At 34.3% G+C, this 16,600-nt stretch overlaps 1 protein-coding gene across 5 annotated transcripts in view; it reads right to left on the bottom strand.

Annotated features, from left to right (window-relative positions):
* The window catches only part of Zbtb44 (zinc finger and BTB domain containing 44), a 68,311-nt gene that overhangs the window by 7,583 nt on the left and 44,128 nt on the right, over window positions 1–16,600 (bottom strand). Inside the window, exons 1-4 of one of the 5 annotated variants that reach the window (XM_076846166.2) lie at window positions 7,846–7,922; window positions 5,786–5,870; window positions 2,999–3,162; window positions 1,399–1,699 (exon numbers count right to left, since the gene is read on the bottom strand). In XM_076846166.2, the coding sequence (XP_076702281.1) occupies window positions 1,399–1,699; window positions 2,999–3,162; window positions 5,786–5,870; window positions 7,846–7,903 (608 nt within the window). In that variant the 5' untranslated portion in view covers window positions 7,904–7,922. Of the gene's footprint in view, window positions 1–1,398; window positions 1,700–2,998; window positions 3,163–5,785; window positions 5,871–7,845; window positions 7,923–16,600 lie in introns of those variants that run through there. The other 4 variants (XM_076846162.2, XM_076846163.2, XM_076846164.2 and 1 more) reach the window with 4 other exon arrangements.

Raw genomic sequence — 16,600 nt, 5'->3', positions numbered from 1 at the left:
CTGTATTTTCTATTATACTCACTTTTTGGTAGTTAAAGAATAAACACTGTGAAGTAAGTATTATGTGAAGTAAGTATTATCTTAGATGCTATATGTAAATCTTCATTATTGAAACTAAAAAAGTTCAATATACCAGGACTGTCAATAAGTAATACTTTTGATATGGCCATTTTATAATCTCATTGTTCAATATTAGTAGCAAAATAAAAATCTGGTCATTTTCAAAGCAATTTCAAATGTTCTGTGTTCTAGTTTCTAAAATGTCTTCAGGATTAGACAAGATGAGTGGAGGACACAGGGGAGATACAAACAGAGGAGTGGTTAGCTCCAACACTATTTTATTTCAGAATGACTGTTTAATATGGTATTGTAATATAGGTTGTGATATGACAATCACATTTAGAATTAGAAATGATTAAACAAAATCAGTATCTAGTTTGAAGGGGAAAAACAAAATCTATGCAGAAATAGTTTGGAATCTATTGAAAAATAAGGTTTTTAAAAACAGAAGTAATTTTAAATAGATTTATATGAGAAACTAAGGATTCCTACAGAGGCACAATTCTTATAAAGTATTAAAAAAAAACACAAATAGAATTTTATTTCTAGAGGAGGCTTTAGAAACCATTCTGTTTAGAGCTTATATCTTATCTTTTGCTAAGTTTCAAGTTTTTCATCTGAAAGGGACATGCTCAATCAACACAATTAGTGGCAGAGCTAGGACTAGAACGTGATTTCCTTGGATACCCTATAAATCAAAAAGGTCACTCTATTATAAATTATTATTATTAAAATCTGGAGCTTTAAACTGAAAGAAAATAAGAGAGACTTCATTGGATCTAAACAATCATATCCATTATAATTGCCATCAAAGTTTCCTTCTTATTGGTAAATGAACATTCCTTTACATAGGATTAAAAAAAGGGAAGTGGGTAAGAATTTTACTACTATCCAGAGTCTGAAGTAATGTAATATTACTAAGGATCACCTGACATGGTATATTTTCTAAGATCTATTCCAGATCCACTATAAAATTACTTTAATTTCATACTTAAAAAAAAAAAAATCAAGAGGACAAGTAGTCTACATCTGTAGGAATATATAAGTGTGTGTGTGTGTTTGTGTGTGTGTATATATATATATTAAAAATATAACTTTTATTATTTAGAAATATACTTATAATACCAATTATAAAATATTAATAATTTTATATATTTAGGAGATCCAGCAAAAATTTTATCAGATCAGGAGATCAAAGTATGGATCCTGGGAATTTAAAATGAATGTGACTGATTAGCTGGCAACCTGATTTAAAATAACACAACAGGCTGCCCTAAAAGCAGGAAAAGAGAGTTTAGAAAGCAGTTTTCCTGGTTGGATTTTCGTTGTGCACCTCACCTGCTCTGGAAGTAGTTTGCTAGCTCTGATGCTTCATGGTTCAGACTCCTCAGGTGCACGATTAAATTTCCAGAGTTGGTGAACATGGCGCCACATGTTTTGCACTCGTAAATCCGAGGCTTGCGGATAATGTGCCGGGAAACCCTCATATGGTGTTTATATTCCCCGAAGGAAGTGAAAGTAGCACTACATATCTGGCACCGGAAACAGCGTTTACCTTCATGCTTTAGGCGATGCATCTTTAGCGAGTAAGCCCTGGTGAACTTTTTCCCACAGCGGTCACACTGAAATGGTTTAATTCCTAGAAAATAAAGCAAATCAAAATAACATCTGAGAACAAAATGAACTGAAAAGGTCAAATACCTCACAAATTTCTGAACTATAATTTTGTAGATATAATTTAAAAAGACAAACATTATTAGAAAAAACATTCTAATTCAGTTATGCAGAAAAGGTGCAGAGTATTTGAAGTCATTAGTGCTTAAAAAAAAGAATGGAAGAGGGCAAATTAGGTAATGTATACTGAAATTGATCTCTGAATAATCTTCTAAATCATCTCATTTATAGACTTCAAAACACATTTTAACTACTTAGAATTTAGATAGAACCAAAATCTCCACCAAAGAAAATATTCATTTCACTAAAGAGACTTAAACTGAAAATGTCCCCCCCATCTCAGACAGAAATGAGAAAAAAAAGGAAAATTCTAACATTACTGTATGTCATGATCACAACAGAACCATCATTTGATGAAATGGCTTTTTGAGTATTTATTATGCTATTGATAAAAAATGTTGAATTATAAAACATTGTTTCCTTAAATTCATTATCACAGTTTTACGGAAAAAGAAAAACAAAACTAAAACATCTTATAAAACACAATCATGGATTTAACAATGTCTCAGAGAACTGGCATTAGGATAGGAACTTTTAAGATCTATCTACAGAATGAGAAGTGGGGTACTAACATAGCTGAAAACAGCAGCAAAAATCTCTTGTCCATCAGAGGGCAGTGTTTTACCCATAAGAATCCTGGTAAATTTATGTGGTCATAAAACTTCATCAAAATCTGATCTACCATTTACCTAAAATCTTATACTATAAAAATATAGCTATACTAATCAGAGCAGAGAGATTAGGATTACATAACAAAATTATATTAATAATTAAATATTAAATCTTTTGAAGCATTTTTGTATTTTCAAATTTACAGTAGTTAACATAAGAATGATAAAAAATACATATATACTCTTATAAACCTATTTGTTTTGTCATCTGTGCAATTCTCTATCTTACATATGTAAACATACCAAATAGACCCAATATTTTTTATTATTTTCCCCAGTATCCTTTAATATACATATTACACACTGAATATTGAATCAGAATATGTAATACCTATCAGAAATGCATTAGACAAATAGTTTCCTGACAATGCACCATTTCAGCAATGAATCTAAGCTAATCTGTTCTCATTTGACTTCCAGAGTTCTTCCCTTTTTTCTTTACTCAAAAGCACCTGTTTTCTATTTTAATTAGGATTCAAAAATAAAATGTTTTAGAACACTCATTCATGAACCAACAGGGAAAATGGCATTACCTGAGTGGATGAGCATGTGCTGTTTTAGGTTCTGAATACGGGTGAATCGCACCCCACAGGTTGGACATTGAAAAGGTCTGTCTGGACCATTTGGACTTGGTCGTTCTGTACTGCTGGTGGAAGGAGCAATGTAGAGTTGGTAGGGATACTGAACACTTTCCAATCTAAAAAAATAAACCGAAAAAGGCAACCAGGCTCTGATTTTTAAGTTGAAAAAACATTTCTGCAGGTCAACTTTAAAAGAACAAAAGAAGAAACACTTAAAGACTTCTTAGAAAACAGTTTGACTGTTAGGAGTTTCACCTAGAACAATATGAAAAACAATGTTACTGACCAGAATATGTAGCATCTTAAATTAAGCATGGACATATAACTACAAAACCTATCATAGACTATTTTATCTTAGATATCATTAATCTCTCTAGTCCCCTTTTGCTACTACTTTAATTTAGGCTTCCTCCATACAAACTTGAATTAATAACTTTGTTTAGCACCACACTGCCTTCTCATGGAATCACAGAACTCTGATTAAGTCAGTCTTCCTTTAAAAGCCTGCAAAAACTTATCTTCACAATACAGTCTCAACCCCTTTAAAAAGCATACAATACTCCTTATATCTGATTTCTATCTACCTTTTCAGCCTCATTTCTTGTCATACTCTCTAAATTTATCCTATACCAAATGATACCTCCACTGTTCCATAATCTCTGCCAATTCTGTGCTTTTAGACATTTAATCCCTTCTCTAACCTTATTTGTCTAGATACTGCCTAATCATTTTATAAAATGTAGCTGAGGGGGCTGGGGCTGTAGCTCAGTGGCAGAGTGATTGCTTAGCATGTGTGAGGCGCTGGGTTCAACCCTCAGCACCACATAAAAACAAATAAAATAAAAAATGCTACCCATCTACAACTATAAAAGTAAAATAAATAAATAAATAAATGTTGCTGAGCTGTCACATCCTCTTCCTTGAAGCTTTCTTTATCAGTAGCTTAGCTGGATATCATCCTAGGCAAAGCAACCCAACTCTCTGCAGATGATTTAATGATGACTTGTTTACTTGTCTATCTTCAACCTCTCTTTTTCTCTGAAAATGGATGGAGCTCCTTGAGGGAAAAGGCTATGCATTTCAACTCCATATGCCTATCATTCAGTACCATATTTAATAAACAACAGAAGAACTGAGTAATATTTGAAATTACAGAATCTGAGCATACTTCTGCTTATTTATCTTTTTATTACTTCATGCAAATAATTCTGGTTGATAATCTCAGCCGGATTTAGCTATCCAAGAACAATAATCCTTACTGGGTTCTTGGAATCCTTTGAATTTTTCATCAAATATAATTTTTAAGATTGTCCTGAAATATCTATGAGGAGGAATTTAATCATTCAGTGGGGTATATATATTCAGTGGTGAAAGGCAAACAATAATCAAGAAAATTATCAAAGCAGAGAATAAAAGTATGAAGATCTAATAGTGATGGGGTGCTGGTTTAGACTGTTTATCAGGAAAGGCCTCCTTGATAACTAACACTGAGACAGTGATCTGAAGGCCCAGAAGGAGCCAACAACATGAATGGAAATAGAAAAGAAAGCATTTCAGGTAAAGGACAGAGAGAGGCAAAAATGCCCAGAGGCAGGAAGGAACAAATATGAGGTATTTCAAGAACTGAAAGGGCAATGTGGCTAGAATGTAGTATACAAGAGGGAGAATGATTTCATTGGAGCAGGCAAAAGTTGTATCACACAGTTGTTTTAAAAGGCACAGTGGGCTGTAGAGTACAGCTCAGTTACAGAAAGCTTGCTCAGCAAGTGCAAGGCCCCAAATTCCCTTCTAGTACCACAAAACAACAAAATACAAAAATGAGCAAGCAATTTTAGGTTTTAAATATGAATGAAGAATAGCAAGTATCCACAGCTTGCAACACAACCTAATCTGATTTAAAAAAAAAAGATATGATTTTGGCTACCACATGGAAAATAAAGTTGTGGAATAATGAAATCAGGGGCAAGTTTGAAAGCTACTGTAGCAGATGAGGCAGAAGATGGTGATGACTTAAACTAGGGTGGTTATGGCACAGAGAGGAAAAATAGACTGGGGCTTGGGGATATATTTTGGAGGTACAGTTGACAGAACTTAAGGATTAAGTATAAGAGAGAAAGTGGAGAGGGAAGCAAAAATCATAATTTTGAGATTGTGTTTAAAAAAATGGGGGATAAAAATGAAAGAAAGAAGAAAGAGGACTTAGATAGGAAGTAGAAATCAATAGTTCTGTCTTGGTGTTATGGATGAAATCCCCCTTATATGTCTATGTATAAGTAGGAAGGGTCAAGTGAAGACAGTGACTTGGGAACCAGGGCATACAGATCAGAACTGGTACAGTTTTTGTAGCAGGCCAGATAGTAAATATTTTGGCTTTGCATACCATATGATCTCTGTTCCAATCACTTAACTCTGCCACCCCCCATTGATATATAAGAAATAATGTGTTTATATTCCTCTACTAGTTAATTTATAGAATAAAGATGGCAGGCTGGAACTGTCCTGTGGTACATAGTTTGCTAACCTCTGATATAGATGCTATTTAAAGCAATGGACTAGATAATTTTGGAAATGCCAGAAAAACAAAAATAAAAATCTATAACTTTTATAGGCAGTCTAATGTGATGATGCTACCTCATTACTCTGAAAAGTATACACGAGGTTCTGATAAATTTCTTATACTCTTTTGATATAATAAGCACAACCCTTAAAAGTAAAACCACATATTACATTAGAACTAACCGATCATCATCATCCGCATGAGCATTAGTGCTAGAAGTGCTTTGAAGTGTAGGCAACCCCTCAGTAACGCCTTCATCTACTGAGCCTGTGAATAAAAGAATGAAAAGAGGACAGTTGTCAATAACCAAAAGCAGTAGTGTTCTATATTTTTACTTTAATTAAATGTTTACATGATTTTAAAAGAAATATGTAAGACAAACTTTAGATTACTATTTAAATTCTTTAGAAAATTTTCAGAAAACAAGCAGAGTAATTTAAATGCAAAATAGAATTCACATAAAACTAAATGATATTTAACTATTATTTAAGGAAGCACTGGCAATTTTTATTTTATTGTTTTTGGTACCAAGGATTGAACTCAGGGACACTTGAACACTGAGCCACACATCCCAAATCCTATTTTTTTTTTTTTTTTTGAGACAGGATCTCACTGAGTTGCTTAGCACCTTGTTGTTGCTGAGGCAGGCTTTGAACTTTCAATCCTCCGGCCTCAGCCTACAGAGCTGCTGGGATTACAGGTGTGAGCAACTGTGCCTGGCTGCAATTTTTGTTTAATTTTTTAACCTTTAAAAAAAATTCATTTGTTAATTTGACAGCAGATGCATTTTGATTCCTAGTACACAAATGGAGCACAATTTTTCATTTTCTCTGGTTGTACATGTGCAATTTTTATTTTTAAAACTTATCAAATCAAATCACTCACTCTACAAATTTAAAATACAGGGGCTGGGGTTATAGCTCAGTGGTAGAGCACTTGCCTAGCATCTGTGAAGCCCTGGGTTCAAGTCTCAGTACCACATACAAGTACAACAAAAGTTCATTTACAACTAAAATAAATATATATTAAAAAATTTCAAATACAAAGCAAACACCTAGGAAACTCCACACAAGTCACAAGATAATACTGCTGGCATTCTAGAAGTTCCCATTTATTCTTCCCTAACAACAAACTCTCCTTCACAAGCTTGTCTTATATGGTTATCATTTCCTCCTCCACTCCCTCCTTTAAAAAGTACTTTTATCTCAAATACATGCACCCATAAGTTAGGGATTAGTTCTTGCTGGAACACAGCAATGGGCAGTCTAGGGCTACTCTCACATCATGTATAGTGTAGCTGTGGTTGCAAAAAAAGACCCCATAGCAGTTAAATCTCAACTATCTACTAGCTGGCCTTCAAAGAGGTTTGCCAACTCTTGCCATGAACAATATATTTCAGGGTTGCCTGGTTATAAAACTTGATATAATTATAAAATAAATCACACTGTATGTATTCTTATGGCTTGTTTCCTTCAACACTGTGGCCTCATTCATGTTGACAATTGAAGTTTATTTTCATCATTGCAGAATATTAAGAATTTCTCCATTTTACTTTTTTATTGTGGGAGGCACTGGGGATTGAACCCAGAGGTACTTTATCACTGAACTATATCTACATCCCCCCTCTTTTTTAAAGATACGGATTCACACTAAGTTGCTTAGGACTTCACTAAGTTGTTGAGGCTGGTTCTGAACTTGTGATCCTCCTGCCTCAGTCTCTCAAGCCACTGGGATTACAGGTGTAAACTACCCGGCTTGACTCATCCATTTTGCCTTGAAAAAAAAAAAAAAGTATGTGCATGCGTGTATATGTGTGTGTGTGTGTGTGTGTGTGTGTGTGTGTGTGTGTGTACATATACATATAGTCAATGGACCTTTATTTATATACGCGGTGCTGAGAATTGAACAAGTGCCTCACAAATGCTAGACAAACGCTCTGCAACTGAGCCACAACCCCAGTCTCTATTTTACTTTTGATGAAGTTTCAAGCTATTATGAACAATGCTGCTGTGACTATTCTTGTACTATTAATACATTTAACCTAACTCCATGCTTTTTCTCTAGGGTTTATACTTAAGAATGGGATTGTTAGGTTACCTTTATTAGAAAATGCTCAACTCTTTTTCAATGCTTTAAATTTATATTACTACCAGCATTTAATGACAGTTGTATTGCTCCACATTCACACCAACACTCAGTACTGTTGGATTTGAAAAATTTTGCAAATTTGGTGAATACTTACCACATATTTCATTGTTTTTCATTTTCTTTCTTACAAATGAAGCTGAGAAACATTTCATGTATTTACTGAAACTCTACCTTTGTGAAATGCCTGTCTTGCTCTTTCATCAAGACCTTTTGTCAGTAACAGATGCTACAAATATATTTCTCCATCAATGGCTTATCTTTTTATGGGTCTTCTGATGGCCAAAGATTTTAAATTTTAATTAAATTTATTAATCTTTTCCTTTACGGCTATGGTTTTTGGTCTTATTAAAAAATCTTTTCCTATCTCAAATTATCACAGAAGATTATGTGTTGCCTTTGATATTTAGGCCTTTTAAAAGAAATCCATCTGGAGTTGATTTTGTAACCAAATGCATTTATTGAAAAGTCTCTTTCTCTTCTTTGCAGTGTCATCTCTGTAGTATATCAACCATACATAAGTACATCTGTCTGTTTTCAGGTTCTCATTAAGTTCCATCTGCTGATCTGTCCTTGCATTAAAGCCCATCTTCAGTTATCAGAGCTTCATAATAAATCTTGATCTCAAGTACAGCGAGTCCTCTGAGTCTATTTGCTTCCTGAACATTTTGTTTTTGGACCTTTCATTTTAATATACATTTTAGAATCAGTTCGTTGAATACAAATGTTAATGGTCATTCCATTTCTCTCTTCTATTAGTTTGGAAATTATATAATATTTTCCTTTTTTTTTTTTTTTTTTTACTATTACCATAGAAATTATACACATTCTGGGTCAGGCCCTGGTTTCCTAAGTTGCAACCATAGTGCAAGAAAAAAAAAAATTAGGTATGTACTTATTGAAGTCTAAAGTTAATCAAAACCTTTATTTCTTCCTGATAATACAAGGATCTTGGTGGTTTTAACTATTTTCTACCTGTTCCCATTCTGCAATTTAATAATTATTGTCTGATATTTTAGGTGTTTGTTCTGATTAGGGCCCCACAAGGCATTATTGCTCTCTTATATGAGCAATGTTTACTTACATTTATTCACATATTTACCTCTTCCTTTTGCTCTTCATATCTTATTTATGAGAAATTCTGTGTTCACTTTTACTTTTGTCTGTTGTCCATCTTTAAGAAGCTTCTTTAGTGATTAGCTGATAATTATGTTTCTTTAAAAATATCTTTCACTTTCATTCTTGAAAGATTTCAGAGTGTGTAGAAATCCACATCAGCAGTTATTTTCTTTCGGAACACTTGAATATCATTGCACTGGTTTTTGATATTGAAAAGTCAGATATTCTTCTTTTCAAGGTAATTTGTCATTAAAAATTTTTTTCTGAAGAATTTTCTCAATGATGTCTCTAGTTTGTGTTTTCTTTTTATTATTCCTGATTTGTGATTTGCTGGCATTTGACCGACTGATATCTTTCATGAATTCTTGAAAATCCTCAGCCACTCTCTTTTCCTTTCAGGACTTTTATCAAATCTACATTTGCATCCTTCATACTTCTTCTCTTCTCCACTGTAATCTCTTCTACTATGTCATTCAAATAATTTCTTCTAATTTATCCTCTGGTTCTGAATTCTCTTTTGCTAAATCTCATCTATTGCCAAAATGTTCACTGAGATTTTTATTTTGGTTATTTTTTTCCTTTTCAATAAGTCCCTCCCCCAACTCAAATTTGCTATGTTAACTTTTTAGTTTACTGTTTTCTACAATTATTAAGATTATTAATTTTGTTAAACTGAATAAGTATATTTGTTTTATATGTCTGAAAACCATGCTAATTGACAATGCCAATTTATTTTTGCTGTTTTAAAATTTCCCTGTTAGTGGTTCTCTATTTGGCTTGTTTCTTATGTGCCCTGGTTATTTTTGACAGTGGTTTCTACCCTTTATAATAATTTGTAGGGGATTGATTTGCTGAGGTTGGGATAAATATGCTTCTTCCAGAGAACATTTATGTCTGCTTCTGCTAAGGTCCTGGGGAGCTTGACTTAAACAAGTCACTCTTTAGACTCCTTGGCCTAGTCACATTAGGTATAACCAGGATGTAAATGTGCAAGTGGGCTAGTAGTGACCATAATTTCTCAGACATGTCTGCTACTGGCAAGGCAGTCTTCCTATAGTGCACCAGAGACTGAAGGATGGGAAGCAGGTCTAGTTTTAGTTAGTTAGTACCTTTGAGGTCCCTGCTTAATGTGTGGTAGCAACTTTCAATCTTCACATGCTGTCTGGACTTTGGCTTTCATTCTCCTTATTCTCTGATGAATCTGCACCTGGCATTTGCTTGGCAAATGCTTGGCAAAGCATTAAACTTGTTTTAATGCTGATAATGTTATCTGTTTGGCTCAAGGTCCCCTCCCCCTCTAATTTAACCTGGCATCTTCTTGACCATCTTTCAGGTTTTCAAATACTTTTAGGGTGGTCTGTTTAAAAAAAAAATTATATATATATATATAGATAGATAGATATATAGATATACAGATAGATAGATAGATATAAACAATCTGTTGTTTGTACTAGGGACAGTGGATCCAAACGAACTACCCTCATCAGGTAATAAACTTTGTCAATTTCTTTACTATCTGCAATCAATTTCTTTACTGTCTGATTTGTTCATCAAATGGACAAATCTGAGCTTCTGAAAAGGTCTACTTTCTTAATTGTAAACAAATTTTGGTTACAATATTTTAATGAAAGTTAAAATTTACTAATTGTAACAGTTTGTATAATATTATATACATGTGAACATTTAATTAATATCATCTGTTAGCATACACAGGATAAAATTTACTCCTGACGAAAATTTACAATCCAATACTTCAGTTTTTCCTTTTGGAACACTTGAATTAGCTGGCATTATTTGGAAACAAGTACATTTTCCATTTAAGTAAGATTTAAAAAAAAAAAAAAAACTAACTTAATCCCTCTTAAGGCATTCAAAATTACTTGATCATTTGTGCTGGAAAATTTGTTACAGGGCTACAATTTACCTTGCCTTTTTACATAATACGAAATATAATTTAGTTTTTGTTCTTGATGATTCATGGAAAACCATCAAGGTCACCAGTTATTCTACTATGTTCTAATACACGGAAATACTCAGAGGCTTTTGAAAGCAGACAGGACTACTTGCTTCTACACTCATTCTGAACTGTATCCTGTTCTGTGCATGCCTTTTACTTTTCCTCTTTCCCTTATTATCAAATAACATTTATGTTTGTCCCCTATGTCTACTTATCCAACTTATCCCTGATCCTTCTGATTTGTTTTCATTCCAGATGGGTAGAGAACCAGACGCTGTCTTTTGTTGAAGAACGAACTGCTTACTTCTCAATCTTTCCATTCTCACTTTTTTTCCTTAAATAAAACAAAGCAAACGAACAAAAAAGAGAACTAAACACTAACATTTCAATTTGTCTTAGGATAAAAACTAGAAAAGTCCCAATAGTTGAACTTTTGTTACCACGAACACAAAAACTTACTTTATAGATTTGGAACTTAATCAGAGTAAAGACAGTACAGAAGCTTACAGGAAATTGTAGGTATTGTAGTTTATGCCAAAACAAAACAAAACCCACCTGGAGGTTGATAAGGGGAGGACAGGAAGACTCTTAATTGGCATTTTATTTCTCACTATCAGGCAGGTTATATTACTTCTAAGAGTGAGTGAAATCTTGGTGAGAGGGAAATAAAGACCACTCTGCTTTTGGATTGATTCTAGAATTGTCAAGGGTTTGTTTAAAAAGCGGGTCAAAAAAGAACTAAATGGGGGTATAAAATACATATAAAACAACAACAACAAAATCCATTTCAACATGCTTAAAATGTCATCAAAACATTGGCTACTAGATCCCTAATTCAATGGATACTGGGGATACAAAAATTAAAACAAAAACACTTTCCCCTTACCAAAAGCTAAAATCAAAAACAACATGAAGACACTCCAAGTTAAACTGAGTTAAAACACAGGCTTTAGAGTCTACCCATACTGTGAAAGTTATAATATAAAAAAGTGTTATAACTTATGAAACTATCAGTAAAAATAAATTTTATCAAATCTTTTTCTTGAGATGCCAGTGACAACACAGTAAATTACATGAACTAGAATTTAACTTACACTGATTTAACTGCAGATGTTATTACTTTTCTGAGGTGATAGTGATGCTTTTTAAGTTATTTAAATAAAGTTTCTAGATGTGGGGGGGACGTGATATAGCTCAGTGGTAAAATGCTTGCCTACAATCCATGAGGGCCCTGAATTGAATACATAGCTCTACAAAAAGAAAAAGTTTCCTTTCTTCAGGGATAGTGAGAAGGCTAAGAATTCTGAACGGACCCTTTCACCTTGTGAAACAGTAAAGCTGATTTATAATGACAATCAACTTGATATGACAAGTTCTGTTGTATCAAACACACACTGCTGCTACCACTGTTTAGGTAGGTACTCAAGATGTTTAAACCCTCTGGTAATGAGAAATAATTATATTGGTTATCTCCTACTGAGCACTGACTATGTGCTAGGCACTGTTCTACATGTTTTCAATAATATCCTACTTGATACTTGAAAAAGAGAAAGTAGCTTCTCACATTCAGGACCTGGCCACTCACTCACTCAGGAGTTGGCCTGGCACTCAAAACTAGGCGATGGTGTTCTCCTGTTGAACATAAACAGTCTCATGGAACACCAATATCAGACTAGGTTACTCTGTGAGCCTTATTAAGCAAGAACCCCCCCAACCCCCAACATTACTGTTCAAACATAGGCAAAACCAAAATCACCATGCAATAACAAAAATACCAACATCCCTTCCTTACCAGCTTAGTCACTATTGATGTTGTTGCACTTTAGTCTACATTTCTAGGTAATATTTATTAAGACCTTGCTCATAGAATAATCCCTACTTTCTGATATAAGAAGTTCTAAGAAAACCTGACTTCTGAAATCCCTCCTAAAATCACCTAACACAAGCTCAAATCCTCTGCTACATCTTTTCTAATACCCTCTCTCACTGAGAAGCCCTAAAAATCCCAGAGTGTGCGATCTCCCTTGCAAATGACAATAAACTCAACTTGCTCAATTATAAGTGACTGTTGGCTATAGGGCACTAACAGAAATGGAAGTCTTATCAAGATTCTGCTTAAATTCCTACTGCCTTGCACTAGGACTATTGATAACATAATACAGATCTGAAATACCTTTTGAAGTGCAACCTGCCCTTGGCTAGAGGATAAATTCAAGCTGAACTCAGCTAAATATTTCAATGAAGTCCTTTACTGTTGAATTTATTTGGTTCTCCTAGAAATAAGGTCTTTGGGATTATTTTGGTTATTCAATCAGATTTGTTGTCCCTTGGTGTAAGTGTTCCTATGCTGTATCTGCCGAGAAATAAACTATACCGAGAGCATGAACATGGGCTTGAGTAGAACCAGCCCTGTAGGCTGAATTAGATCTGTGACTCTCAAAACCATTTCCAAATTTTAGAAAGTACTACAGTACTCCATGGATGAACTGAAAAAAAAAAAAAAAACACATGGTAAGGACAGAAGCCAGTCAGAAAAGACTACCTACTGCACAATCGCATTTATATAAAGTTTCTTGAATAGATAAATCTATTTACAATACATTAATGGCTACCTAGTGATGAGAGAGTGGGGCTGTGAGGGAATAAGAAGGCATTCTTAATGGGTACAAGGTTTCCTTTTAGGGTAATCAAAATATTATAAACTTATACTGTGGGATGGCTACACAATTCTCTGAACATATGAAACACCATTGTGCACTTTAAACAGGTAAAATTTTATGGCATGTTAGTTATACTTCAACAAAGATATTAAAAACCTTATAAGAAATTCTTCATTTTTATCTTTGTATTCCTAACAAATGCTTAACTAATAGTGTCACATGCCCAGAATCAGGAGGTTTTTTGGTATGGCTCCTGGTCCATGACAACTCTGAAACAAAGAGTCAAGCTCTGGAAAGAAAAAGTTACACAGAATTATTCTTATGAATGAATTGTTGTAGCTTTTATGGGTCATCTCAATCCAAAACTACATTTTTCCAGGTCAAATATCTGTTCCCTTCATGTTTTTTTCTCATGTAACAGTAACTTGTACATTTATCTCTCAACTGATGCAATTTCACCAAAGAAAATTTGAAATCATAAGGGGCCACTTTGGGGGAGCTTTTGATTAAGAATAAGATTATTTGTTAGAGATGCATTAACAGTATACAAACATTAGAATGGTAATTTTTAAGAGGAAGTATCAGGGACATTTCTAATATATGATCTTCCTGTTAATTCTGATTTTCTGGAAAAGATAGGAAAAATTTTGTCCTTGTCATGACAAGGCAAGGAACTGATCAAGTTGTTAACAACTGACTCAGCCATGAAACTTCAAGATGTTGGTTACTAATTTCTTATTTCCCAACCTAAAAGCCATTCATCAGATCTTCCTTACTCCTCTATTATCCATTCCATTGGAAGACGTGTTTGGATTCTGAGAAACTCACCAGAAGAAACTATCTTAAAAAAAGGATGACTTCCACCCAAGACAATGAAACTAGATTAATTTATTTGCTGATTTTTCAGTATTTCTGATCCTTTATTTTACTACTAGACCTGCCTATTACAGTTTAATATAAGCTTTCAGCACCATCTTATTTTATTTTATTTTTTGGTACCGGGAATTGAACTCAGGGGTACTTGATCTCTGAGCCACACCCCGAGCCCTATTTTGTATTTTATTTAGAGACTGGGTGTCATTCTTTTCTTAGTGCCTTCGTTGCTGAGGCTGGCTTTGAACTCATGAACCTCCTGCCTCAGCCTCCTGAACTGCAGGGATTATAGGTGTGTGCCACTGGGCCCTGGCTATCCTATCATTTTTTTCTAAGATCTCCTTTTTTGTTTTTTTGGTACCCAGGATCAAAACCAGGATTGCTTTAACCACTGAGTCACATCCTTAGCCCTTTTTATTTTTCATTTTTGAGACAGGATCTTGCTAAGTTGCTTAGGGCCTCACTACCTGCTGAGGCTGGCTTTGAACTGTGATTTTCCTGCCTCAGTGTCCTGAGCCTCTGGGATTACAGGCATGTGCACCATGCCCAGCTTAAGATCTCCTTCTGTGACCAAGGAAAAACAAGACTGTTGTCCCCACCTCTACCCCCATCACAGTCACTGTTCTGAATTTTAACAGATCATTGGCTCTATTATCCCTCATCTGACCTGGCTGACAAAAATTTAATAGCTCTTCCTTAAACACCTCAGAAGGAGATTTCCTTTTATAGGTCCCTCTGGTATTTAAGTTTCCTTCATATCATTATCCTAACCCTCAGTCCTGTAAAAATTGGACCTTGATCTCACATCATCAAAATGCTTCTGCTGAAGTCATTATAGTCCCGTCAGCACATATTATCCAAGGGACACTAACGGGGCTATCCAGAAACAGTTCTCCTCAGACACACTTCAATTTTCTCTGTGAGAACTCACTCTACTCAAGGTATCTATCCATCTTAGGGAACATAAAACTGGCTCACTCGTGTTGTAATAGATACTTATCCAAACACTCCCACCATCAGGATGTACTTATGTAGATACCTGGTTATATTTGTCTGAACACTAACTTATTCTATGTTCCTGGGTTATCGGTGAAAGATTTTCAGATGTTAAAACTACCACTGCAACTTGTTCAATTGTAGGTGAATTCCTGGTGGTTATTGGCTGGAGGGCACTGACATGATAAATAGGTACAATAGTTCCCCTTATCAGGTAAGGATACATTCATTCCTTCCATGGGCAAGGAACTGCGTGAAACCATGAATAGTACTGAAACCTATATATGTACTGTTTTTCCTATACACATCTATGGTGAATTTTAACCAATCACAGTAAGAGATTGGCAATAAAATAGAACCATTCTAACAATATGTGATAATAAAAGTTGTAAATGTGGTCTCTTGTTCTCTCTCAAAAAGGGTTACTTAAACATAAGTACTGCGATAATGTTCTAATAACCAAAATGGTGACTAAGTTGACTAAAGGGCTAACTTACACAGCCTAGACACACTGGACAATGAGATGACTCACATCCAGACTGGATGGAGAAGGATGGTACAATATTTCTTCACACTATTCAGAAGGGTATAAAATTTAAAACTTAGGAATTATTTATTTCTGGAATTTTCCACTTAATATTTCTGTACTATATTTGATGGAAGGTAACTAAAAATGTGGAAAGTGAAACCATAAGTAGGAAGAGTGATTATATCACTATCTTCACTTTATGGCTAGGGAAACTGGTGTTATTAAGTAAGTGACTTCCTCAGAGTCACATTATCTATTAAGTGGGAAAAACTGGTAACTTTTAATCATAATATTATATTGCTTTTCCATATAGTATATGCTGAAATTCTACTATTATTCTAGCTTCCTACCTCAACAAATTTATCATTTATTGCTATTAGGAAAACTCAGGGCTGGGGTTTTAGCTCAGTGGTTGAGCACTTGCCTCAAATGTGAGAGGCACTGGGTTCGATTCTCAGCACCACATAAACAAATAAATAAATAAAATGAAGACACTGTGTCCACCTACAAGTGAAAAAATATATAAAAAAAGAAAATTCAAATTATTTTTTAATACGTTAACTGACCACCCGAACACAATCATTTAATTTTAATTTTTATAGAACCATGGATTGAATCCAGGGCCTGTGCATCCTAGACAAGTGCACTATCACCGAGATATTCCTCCAACCACTTTATTGTTAATGGCAGAGACATTTATTTATTTAGGTACTGGGGA

This window comes from Callospermophilus lateralis, chromosome 2, assembly GCF_048772815.1.
Source record: "Callospermophilus lateralis isolate mCalLat2 chromosome 2, mCalLat2.hap1, whole genome shotgun sequence".
NCBI classification, from domain to species: Eukaryota; Metazoa; Chordata; class Mammalia; order Rodentia; family Sciuridae; genus Callospermophilus; species Callospermophilus lateralis.
The sequence above is the reverse complement of the archived record's forward strand: the minus strand, read 5'-3'. Positions and strand labels throughout refer to the sequence as shown.